The 12506-nt window shown below is 40.1% G+C and overlaps 1 protein-coding gene across 3 annotated transcripts in view; it reads right to left on the reverse strand.

Annotated features, from left to right (window-relative positions):
* pde5ab (phosphodiesterase 5A, cGMP-specific, b) overlaps positions 1–12506 on the reverse strand; it is a 98065-nt gene that overhangs the window by 35122 nt on the left and 50437 nt on the right. For all 3 annotated transcript variants that reach the window (XM_046065104.1, XM_046065103.1, XM_046065101.1), the window contains exon 8: positions 4844–4911. In XM_046065104.1, coding sequence (XP_045921060.1) covers positions 4844–4911 — 68 coding nt within the window. The remainder of the gene's footprint in view (positions 1–4843; positions 4912–12506) is intronic.

The following is a 12506-nucleotide window of genomic DNA, read 5'->3' on the forward strand; positions in this document are numbered from 1 at the left end:
GCAAATACAACAATGTGTTAGTCATGTCTCTCCGAACTTCTGACTTTTCTACCCTGTCTGTAGCCCAATGGTTCCTACTGCACATGTTGATCTTGAAAAACTAATTAAATATATAGTTTAGGGTGACCAGACGTCCCCATTTTCCAAGGACAGTCCCTGGTTTTGGTGGCCTGTCCCCAGAAATGTCCCCGTTTTTAAATGTGTGATAATCATAGACTGTACAAGGTATTAACAGCCCTGAAATCAGATTTGACTATAGACTGTATGGATTTTACGTTGCCAGAAAGACTGGACAGCAGGGCAGACAGTTCGTCCACAGAAAACTGCTGTCCGCAGGAGCGTGCGCAGCGTGTTAAAGCTGTATCATCTCTTCACAACTACTGCTGCTTTTATCTGGGTCAAACAGACATAATGTGCAAATAAACATCACTTTCTTTCCATGGTAACAGCAAAGGTATGTCTATGTGATATTTACGTTTCTTTAAACAAAATAATCACGATTGTGGCCAAATGTTTGCAGTTTATAGCGTAATCAGGCCAGATATTTACGTGATTATAGGCATTAATTGAAGCCTGTTGTTGCAGATGGAATATGTGTTTGGTAGGCTTATGTCTAATATCCTTGTTTTTATTTGGAAAACGGAATGAAGCCTATAATTAACATGACTTACTGCTGAGTTATACATAAAATAAAGATATGATCTGCAATTATCCTTATGACTCTGTGTACCAACCAATCCAGTCCTTTTTACCTGTTGAAATACCCTTAAATGGCCAATACAACACATAACATGCAGTATTTCACTTGCCTGAAAGGTATTGCAGCCTCTACTTACTGACTGAAAGGTAGATTCTGCCTCAAAATGACATGATTTCATTCAGAAAAGTTATATTTGACAGATGATAAAACCGAAATTGTCCCCCCTTTTTATTTTATATATAATAAAAGAAATATTGACCACCAAACCAAAAATATCCCCGGTCACCTCAATATAGTTTCCTTTAGCAAAAGGCTCAGTAATAGCTAGCAATAGCAGCATAGTATATTGTGCATTTGTTGGGGACTATTTTTAGCTGTAGATTAAAAGACATTTGGTGCATATTTATGGCCTGTGTTATGGTGTAGTGCTGCCACATGTAGCAATTTTACTAGTTTAACTACATCTCCCAGTATTTCTAGGGGAACATTGTCAAAATCATGTGACATTCCTAGTAGCAAGCTATTTTATTCCCCACTGAGTTGCATGGTAGCTCCACCAAATGCTACATTGCTATGTATTAGCTAATTTTCTCTTGAAGGAAAACAAAGATTCTCTAACATTGTTGCCTTGAACTTTATAACCTGTGAATATTTTGTTGTCAACCTGTCCTCCAACCCAAACAACAAAATAGGTAGTTTGTCAATGCCCCCCAAAACGACCAGCGGCAGGTGACCGGACCTTAGCTATGTTACCTAAGTCACGTGTTGTATGCCACATGGCATTAAACACATGGCTAACATTGTGAAATGGTGGCAGTTTGGTTAGGTTTTGCCAACAAAACTACTTGGTTAGGTTTAGGAAAACATTGTGATCTGGGTTAAAGTAAGTATGTTACGTAAGTCACATGACAGAAGTGATGGAAGGTCAGTAATGCTATTTAAGTTAAAACTCAAAATAACTCAACATTCACGTCTCCTATGAAAGTCCTGGATTTGACCCATCCATCCACCACCTTACACCTCCTTACACAAACTTTCTCGCTATTTATAATATATCCTTCTTTGCTACTATTGTACAGCTACTAGAGGTCGTAGCCACAACAACGTTAATATAGGTTGTAATAACGTGCTGAACAAACAACCTACATGGTCATTTTTCTGGTGAGGACCATCTCTTTGTTATACAATTGTCAATCTTCATTAATTACAAAAGAAAAGTTTATGGACTTTACACTGTTAGCTAACTGTCTAGCTTTGAATAAAAACAACTCATTGCGACAGCAGTAGAGCATACGTTTATTTTATTATCTAACAGTAGATGTTTCTTGATGTAAAATAGCATTAGTTTGTTAAGTTACTTTTGTCTGACTACTTCAAATGAAGAGTAGCTTGTAGTTTCACTAGCTAGCTTGAAGCTTCCCTAGCACTGTTGACGGCAGCAGGGTAGTGCACGTGGGATTGACTCAAAAGAAATGTCTGATCCTGGTGGACCAAGGGTTTAAGACACTGACCATATAATCGCAACATCCCTGGGTCTTGTTTCTCTCATAATAGCCCTCCCTGGTTAAAGCATCCTCATTTATACAATCACATGTCTGGACAATAAAGTAGACATTGGCAGGTATTGGTTTTCTGAAGGCCAATACTAAAACGTCTTGCTTAAAGCAGCTGCGAGCTGAAATTTTGCCCCACTATTCAACATTTGTGAATTCTGCCAGATGTTATTTGGATTATTCAGTGTTTCATCCAGATTTTATTCTTGAGTCCTGGTGAAGACGCTTCATAGTCAGTATTTAAAACCTACATAGTAGTTTCATTCAAGTACATGCATACTTAAATGAAATCTGATCTGGTCTCATATGAAATCAATTTGAAAGGTCACACACTTAGTTTATTATTAATAAATTCTACAACAATTAAGTAATCCATCAAATTGCAGCATGTCTTTTATTTCAGGTAGACCACACTGATGGTCAAAACCTAATAAACTCATATTGACCCCCAAATATTAGTAAATTGATACAAACACATACACAGTATACAGAAAACACATACACATGCAGTTGCTTGGGCTGAGATTAAGATTGAATTTTAGATGCTACATAGCAACTGGGAAGGCCAGGCCACCCTGGAGACAAGGGAGGCTGAGGAGGAGGGGCGAGGGATTTCTATCTCATTGCATCTTAAATCAGATTACAGCTTATTCACTCCTCCTGGCTGGACGAGTTGATGTCAGGAAGCTCTGCAGCTGGAGGCTCCTCCAATCCTTTGCTTCTCATCCTGACCCTCCGCTCATCCTGCCTGTAAATCCTTATATCATTTGATTCTCCGACTCTCTTCTATTTCCTCGTGTCCTCTCTTTCATCTCTTCACTATTTCTTTTTCCTTTTTTGTCCCCAAGAACTGCTAATCATGCTGCTTATGAGTCGTTATCATTTATAACCGGAAAAAGGAGGAGTAATTGTGCTATTTATGAGCTGTAGTCACTTGTGTTTTTCCTTTTCACGGCATTTACAGTTTGGTGAACAAAGCCAACCCTGTGTCCTAAAAGTTGTGTTCATGTAAAACTAATTTGCATTAAGCAGGAAAGTAACTCAAAGTTTTGTTGAAGTTGCTTTGTACACCCATCCACCCACCTAAGGGTGGGTTTCAAACGTCTTGAAGGGTGGGGCAGAAAGCCTGCCTCCAGAGAGCGGGGTGAGACGTGATCTAGTGTGCAAATGGTGATAGTGGTGCATACTTTCAGGCATACTCTCCTTTAAAGGAATTCATGGTGTTGCGTTCACACGTAAATTGGTGGAATTTATAGTATAAAGAATAAAAACAGCCCCCCAATTTTCAACATTGCAAAGCTGTGAGAAGAGGGGGGTTCAGACACTGTTTGACCATCCGATAAGAACTTTGGCTGGAGCATACTAACTACCATAAAAACTTCACATTTCCTGGATTGGAAAAAAGACATAGAGAGAATATAATTTAGGAAGCAATCATGCTTGCTCCAAATTATACTGTTAATTAATTAATTAATATATTTGCCTTTATGTGACAGTTGATAGTGAAGAGGCATACAGGAAACAGAGGAGAGAGGGGGGGTGTCATGCAACAAAGGTCTCTAGCTGGAATAGAACCAGGTATGCTGCAGTTATGTGGGGGTTTCCAGTAAGGCTAATTTGTAGTATATAAACATATTTTGTTGGAGACAGGGTTGACAGAGCAGAAGAAAAACATAGCTGCGTTAGGAAGAGGGATTTATGGGATAAAAGAAAAATTTTAGAGAGTTTATTGGAATTATTTTGGAAAAACCAACAGACCATGCAACAACAGTCTGATATGAAGGTAGCACTGTAATGTGTCAGTGTTTCAATGACTCAACTTGCAACTTCAAGTGTCTTTGTAACCTGAACTTACACACACAGGTAACATGAATGTATATTTTCTGGCTGAAAAGGATCTTTACCTCATGTCTCCATCCACTGCAGTAGAACTGCTATTCCATATATGCAGCTAATTCAGTACAGCTGTCTGTCATATGCAATAGGAGTGCATGCTGACCTCAAAACAACTGTGTCTGTGCGTGACGGACGATTGTTGACCCTCTTGGAAAGGGCTCACACAGCCTCCAAGACAGTAAAGGGGCCCTCTTCATCATGATTAACAGGTTGTGATTGAGGAGGATCAAGTCGACCCATAAGACAGTGTATCGAGCCAAAAGACACCGAGAACAAGAGCTTTGAGCCGAAAGCCAGCGATCAAATGTCTGGGAATTTGGCAGGTGAAGAAGGTGGATTACAGCAAAAAGATCCCACGGGGCTGCAAATCAGCTCTGCAAACTTATGAGTACTGGACTCTTTTCTCTTGCGATTCAAAGTGACTGAATGGGCACAATAAGACTTTCACTACTGCCAAAAGATTGCCTCACATGAGTCTTTTTCTGCTTCTCCTTCTGTGAACGTATATGATGATAATGAATTCTTGTGCAAAAGCCTGTTACACAAACATCATCTAAGGGCCTCTGAGGGTAGTTTGCAAATTCAAGGAAACATTAGTGCTAATAACCGGTGGAAACAGCTGGTGTACGCCTCAAGGCCAATCTGCAGGACTTTTAATTTAATAACAGGTTTCAGTTGAGGCCGATCGTCTTACCTTTTGGGGGAATCTAGGACTTCACCAAGCTCCTCGTATTCCATGTGGAAGACACTGCAGAAGGAATTCTGCAAAAAGAATAAAAGTGAGTTTATTTGTCTGTAACATTACAGCCTGAGTAATGTGGCTAGGACTTTCTGGGGGGCGACGTGCACCCTTTATGTTTTCTGGCCATATCAACTTCCTCATTCCCTCCAATTAAGCCATTACGGCTAAATCCAACATCCAAATACCATAAGTTAAGCAGTGGTGCCGCGCACACTGCCTAAAGCACGTCTCCAAGCATGAAAAAAGGCACACTGATGTATTACCCATCAAGCCTTGCCAGAAGGAGAGTTTCTTTCGACATTCCACGGCTCCTTTTTGCCTTTCCCCCCTTATAGGGACTTGTTTTCTCTCAACTTGCACTCCCAACCCCTCGCAAAGGATCCTTTTTCCATTTTTAAGAGGTGGAGACAGGATGTTAAAGATGGACGAGGCTTCTTCGTTTTGGAAAAGTTTGCCCCCTACCCTTGTGCATACATACACAGACCTTCGCTCTGTGGCATGAATTCACTCTGATCTATCTAGGTTAGGGTAATAAAACTGTTTTAAACAGAAAAAGGACCTGCCGATGTTATGACTTTTATTGGGGGTCTCTGGCAAGTGGGAAAGTTTATAACAGGATGACACAGTATAATGGACTTTTTTTCCCCTGCGTGTAGGAATATTGAAATAAATCAAGGTTGTTTTCTCATATTCTCTGGAAGCATCAGTCAAGGTTTTACATGTCAAGGAAGGATAATGGAATCGTTCCTTGGTCATGCCTGTGAGGGTTTTCACATGCAGTTATCAGCGTCAGTGGCAGATATATCAATCTCACGCAGCCTGCTCATGTTATATCATGGACCTCCAGCAACCCAACACAACACACTGGGAGATTTATGTGTTTAATCAATAGAGGAGCTGAGCATTAGAGAAGGAAAACAAAAGCAAAGAAAAATTAGACTGTCCTACACAGACTCTTATATACACACTATTCACACACACGTTACATTACCGCACAGCCTGCACGTCTGTCTCACTGCGTTACATTAACGCACATCTTTTGGACTATTATCTCTGAACGTATTCCTTATACTTCATACTGTGAATTTTTTCACATTTCTTTGTCAATATGTCTCTTGGTCTTGTTTTAACCATGACCAGGTTCTTAGCATCTTTCCCTTAATCATAGAGGTTGCAGAAAACAAAATGTGAATCATCATGTAGGTGGTTAAAGTTACTGTTTTTATTGTTTTGGTAAAAGGAAAAGACAGCAGGATAGACTCAGTGGGATTTGCAAAGACAGGAAGAAATAAAGAGAGAATAGAAAACAGCAGGTGGTTTAACAACTGTAGAGATTGCACATGTACACGCACTCACACACACACACTGCCTAATATGTTTCAGGACACCTGTAGCCAATTCCAGAATTATTTCTACTGCGGAGAGTTAAACAACTCAGAAGAACAAAACACTCCCAGCGGCAGGCCAGATGTCAAACCCTATCACATATCATTCACACAGCCAAACCTAAAACACACATTCATACACCGTACAGATGCCAGCACACTCAGACACAGTGCATTATGCACACATGCAAACGCATACTAACAAAACACACATGCATGCAAGCACGCTATAAACACCAAATGTAACACACAATATGCATGAAAACTACATAAACCATACACATGCACACACAAGCAAAACACATTATTACATGAACACACTTAGGTATGGCCATGCAAGTACAGTAAAAAACAAATACATCATGTACATACAGTATGCTGAGTATACTGAAAACAAGCATTCACACATTCAAACACACACACACCCACACACGCATGTTTCTAAACAGATGCCATGTACTGCAGTAAAGCGAAGTGAGCCAACGCAGGCCAACATCTTGGAAGCTCCTGTGTTATTGTTGGTACGGTCAAGTGTTAAAGACCAGCACTGTCATTTACTAGACTTCCAACAGGAAAGCTCCTTTCCTCAAGGAAAGGTTGCATTAAAATCCACAAAGCATTGGGTCCTGTTTGAGAAACTACAGACATTTAACACTGACACCTGTATACAGAGGGCCGTCTGGCAGATAAGGCCAGTACAAGTTCCTAATCTCAGAGTAAATGTTTAGTAAGGAAAGAGAGAGACGGGGAGGGGTATAAAAGAAAGGGAGGCAGTTGGTCTGGCAACCCTGAGGTCATGAGAGGGGCACACACATACACACACACATACATATTTCTTGATTCATAACATGAAAGAGTTGGTTCACCCAAATAAAAAAAAAGTTCCTCTAGTAGTACACCCGTGGAGAAAGTTTTGGTTTTCTTTGTTCAGGTTTTACGATATCTGTCTCTGAGATTTCAGCCTTCACCCCAAAACAAAAAGGGGAATAGAATTTCATTTGTGGCTCAGCTTCCCCATCACCAGAAAAAGAAAGAGACCATGCTTGTGGCTCTGTGAGGCTCTACCTAAGAACAGAGGTGCATTGAGCTAAATGTTAATGTCAGCAACATTGCTGATGTTTAGCTGGTGTACTGTTTACCATGTTCAACATCTCAGTTTAATGACAAAAAAATGTGGAACAAAAGCTGAGCACATAAAACCAAAACTATCAGCAGGGCCGCAGACTAACTTCTATTACTGGGAGCACTGTAGCCCCTAATTGAAAATGTTAGGGGCACAGGCACAAAATGTATGTCAAACCTTTCATCAAATTTTTCATGTTCTCAATTTTAACTGTATTACTGACAGATGCTTTGGTAATTAATACAGAAACTACAATGTGCCATTTTATTTTACTTCCCTGTCACATTTTAATTGAATGGTGCCTAACAAATGCACATCCTGAAAGTGGCAATGCTGTTTCACTTGTGTATCTATCTGGCCGTATTTTATTAAGTTGCTGTTGTGTGTCATTAAAGGTTCAGTCTGTCAGTTCTATGGTGCATTCCATTTGACACTGGAAGTTGCAATTTCCAAGTTCAAAGACTAAAGTTTGGAGAACCGCACTACCTCGACTTTGTGATCCAAGATGGCTGCTCTGAGTAGACAGTTGTAGTTTATACCGTTTATTTGCACTTCTGTGTACTTGTGTCTCATATAAATATTCGTACACAAAGTGCTGTTAAGCTGCTGTCTGTGAACGTGTTGCTACTGTGTTTAGTATGAGTAAATACCGCACAATGAGTTTGTTGTGTTTTTTTTATCAAACGGTATAACATTGGCTAACCTGGCTAGTTGTAAACAACAGCTGGCCGAGCAAGGAACGCCTTCAACTCGAGTGTGACGTCATTCCCAGCTCTGACCTCTGACTTCCGATGTAAATGGAAAGCAGCATTAGTGCCATCTTAGTGGTGACGGTTGCGAATTGTAACCACTGGTTCAGCCACCGCGAGTCACATGTAGCTGCAGTTTCAGGACCGCAATCGACTACTACTACTTCTTCGTAAATATTCAACGAAGTGACGAAACACTCTCTGTAGAGCAGTTTGTCTGTTCGGGCTACTGTAGAAACATGGCGGCGCAACATGGTGACTTCCCTGCGGTTATGTAGATAGAAATGGCAATGGTAATAAAAACATAACGATTCATTATGTAAGGTCTTTACACACCACTGAAAACATATAAATATTATTATATATATATATATTATTACACACTGGACCTTTAATGTGTCTTGTGTTTAAACTGCAAACTTGGTTTTCCCCGTAGGATGTGGACCACATCTTGTGCATAAAGCTCATTCTGTTGGTGTTTTTGTTAAATCTAAGCCATGTAAACTCCTCAGCCATTCCTTTCGGAAAACATTGTGTTCATGCTTTTTTCGCCACGGCCTCTTCTGACTCTAACTCATCGACCTCTGCAATTTGCTGCTGGGAAGGACCTGGCTCTGGTACAGGAGGAGTCGTAGATGGAAAAAAATGTGTCAATGGTTCGTTTTGCCATGTGTGTGACGCCACAAAAGTGAGACACCGAAGTGTAGATGACGTTGCCCACGCAGGTGACTAGTCGCTCGTGGGCCCTCCCCTCTCACACACATTGGCCAATGCTGCAAGACTCGCTCCCTCCTCATCTACATGAAATAAATAAAACGTGCAGGTCACATGAGTAGTTGTAAAAACTACTCACACTGTCTCAAAAAATGGTTGCATTTTGTCTGGAGCCCTGATATACCACAAGAGGCACATGATTTGAGTTTTAATTAAAGGTCATTTAATCCACCTTGACTGTATTTTGAATATATCAGTAACTTTTACGAAAGCTATTTTCATAGCCCAGACAATGTGTAACACAAGAGCCGTCATCTGAATGGGTCTAATCTGGTCATAATAAATACCAGGCAAAGTTAAACATCAATGTTTTGTAACCTAATACAAACCACTTCAACGGCATTGCATTCCCCATTCAGTTAACCCAGACCTAAACACAAATATTGAATGGTAAATTGGCTATGTAGTTGATACTTTGTGAAACCAATATTTTGAATAACTTGACACTGGCCATCAGCCCAGTAGAATGAGTTGTAAAACTGAAATGTTGTTGGGATTGGTGGTGAGGTTGGAAATGGAACTTGCTGTGCAGTGCTGGGAGCCAAATGCAGTGATAGAGGTATGCGTAGATAAACTTACACTGAGTCCTGTTTATCTGAGAATATTACTAATGCCAGAGAAATAACACATCCTGCATGTTCGGATCGTTACAAGATTGATAAGGACAAAGTTAGACAAAAAGATTTGATTATATAGCATGCCAAACACACATATCAGCTGCTGAATGTGTGCTCTGGGGGTTTCGATCATACCCCATGATCTTCATAAGAAGACTAAAGTGAGATTGTTCTGTCCACTGCTGTTTCCAAGGTCAAGAAAGAACTTGAATGTTAAGCTCCCAAGACGTCCTCAAAGTGTTTAGAGAAAATGGAAATTTCCACATCTACATTTCAATGACAACTGGCAACTATTACAACCAAGCCCATCTGCTGATGAAGACCCTGTAGCATGACTGAAAGCTCCAGATCAGTTGCTAAATAGACCTTGACATGGAATTGTTTTGTAAACGGTGTTCGTTTTTTGTCTCTTCAGACTTCGTCTCTTCTGCTTCATTCATGCTTCACAATCACAATCTCATGTATCACCAGCTGGCTAGTAACATCCAAGCATTCATACAGGTGCAGACCGTGGCCTTTATGACACTTCTTACTGTATGTTCGGCGAGACATTCATGCCAGCATTATCTGTAACTGTATGACTTCTGCATTGGCCTTCTGATATGTAAGATAATATTTTTTTTGGATATGATGTTTGACATCAGAAATTCTCTTTGGATGGAAGGAGTCTCCAACAGACAGTTGCATTATGGGTTGTTAATGTCGCTAATGTCAAGGGGCGCTGAGTGCAGGCTGAGGACTGAGGTGTGGACCCAAATGCAGACAGAGGCAAGGGAATTGCAGTCCAACAAAGATTCATTAAACAAGTAAAGTAGAACAGGAAGTAAAGTTCACAGGAACACACAAGGACAGCTCTACCAAAGTAAAACACAAAACATGAAAAGACCGCAAAATCAGGGCACGGACACCAGGAGACGGGACCAAACAAGAGGCAAGACTACACTAAAACATGGAGACATAAGACTAAGGACTAAGACACAGACCATAATGATAAAACACAGAAGTACACAGATCAGGAAAACACTTAACATGAACTAAAGCAGGACTAAGAACTAACTAAACAAGACTACACAGAGAAACACAGAACCAAAAACGGACTTAAACAGGAAAGACATGAACACAAACCCACACTCCTAACAGCTAAGCCTCTCTCAGTCTGTTCATAGTGTGTCCCGTGTGACATGTTTCTCCTCTCGTTGCTCCAGAGGCGTGCGACCTCTGACATGTATAGCAATTGTAAATCGCTTTGGATAAAAGTGTCAGCTAAATGAGTAAATGTACTGTCTTTTTAATGGATGTATTGTGTTCTCTTTATTGTGCAAACAAATTAAACTAAATTCAACAAGTTGCAGAATTCAAATGTCTTTTCCTGATATTTAATTAGTCCATTTAAGTTCAATCATTCTTATCAATGACTTTGACATTTCAATTGGTTCCATTCAAATCCTACCATAAAAAACCTATTTAGATAACATACTTATGAGAAAAACATTCTGGCCAGGAAGTCCATTAGACTACAACATTACCATTTAAGTATAATTTTATTAAATCAGCAAATAATAAGCCATCTGTAAAATGTTTACATAATCAGGCTCCTAGGACTCTCAGTGACATGATCAAACATCTGTCTCAATTAACCAGCTGTTCTTTGTACATGCAGTTTTTCTGACTCACATCTGTGACTGATCATAACCGACACCAACAGAAATGAATTAAATAACCTGGACAGTTTTCTGAATAGGAGCCACTGGTGGGTCCAGCCCAGCCACCAACAGCTGCATGACCAAGAAAGCTCTGAGAGAATGGTATCAAGCACTAACTTAGCCTTGTGGAACCCCACATTTTCTGGGTGGACAGTCTCATATATTTACTCTGTCATTTTCTCCTCTCGCAATTACCCTGAATCACCACCCTCCTTCCAAAGGACTGCTGTTTGTGGTCCAAAACCATGGCTGAGCTCTTGACTTGCTGTCGTCATATTGACCGCCATGCACGCCCACTCCACTTACTCCAAAAATACAGCAAGCACAGAGAGAAACACAGAGGTTTTCTCTTTTGTGACTTTCACTGTGATAAAGTGACACTCGATTTTAAATCTTAGTTAAAAAATATTCGTTTTTTCAAGAATGGGAAATCGCTCCAAAACAAACAACTAAAAACTCTCAACCACATCTCACAGTCTTTATAAGCAAATGAGGAAACAGAACCACTTTTTGACAACTGCAACAGCTTTGAATTGGTGCAGTCACCATTTGCTGACAGAGCCTGTGAGATGTGGTAGACTGACCTAGAACAAGAGCTACATGTCTTCAGAAGCTAGAAGGGCATCTCTCCCAAACAAACAATTAAACTCTTTCCAGAGCTTTCAAAGGCATCTCATGGCCTTCATCACTGAATGAGGAAACTACACCGGCTCCATGAACAACTCAACCAACTTGGAAGTGATTGTCATCATTTGCTAATGAAGGCCATCAGATTCAGTTGAAAGTGCCGGGAAAAGCTAGTAAATAATAATAATAATAATAATAATCCTTATTTGTAGAGCACTTTTCAAAAACAAGTTACAAAGTGCTTTAACAAGTGTAAAGAATAATACAAAAAAAAAGATAAGAGCATGAAAATTTAATATAAAATTAGTAAAATACAATAAAATAAAAGGGATAAAATAAAGTCAAATAAGATCGGGAAAGGCTCTCCTATAAAAGCATGTTTTAAGAAGGGACTTAAAAGAGTTCACTGACTCAGCCGACCTGATTTCCTCGGGCAGGCTGTTCCAGAGCCTCGGGGCCCTGACAGCAAACGCTCTGTCCCCTTTAGTTTTCAGTCGAGACTCTGGAACAGAAAACAGACCTCTGCCCGAGGATCTCAAGGTACGTGCTGGTGCGTATGGGACTAAAAGTTCAGAAATATAACAAGGCGAGAGGCCATGAAGAGCTTTAAAAGTGATCAATAGAATTTTAAAGTCAA

The sequence above is a fragment of the Micropterus dolomieu genome, linkage group LG12 (genome assembly GCF_021292245.1).
Source record: "Micropterus dolomieu isolate WLL.071019.BEF.003 ecotype Adirondacks linkage group LG12, ASM2129224v1, whole genome shotgun sequence".
In the NCBI taxonomy this organism is placed as follows: domain Eukaryota; kingdom Metazoa; phylum Chordata; class Actinopteri; order Centrarchiformes; family Centrarchidae; genus Micropterus; species Micropterus dolomieu.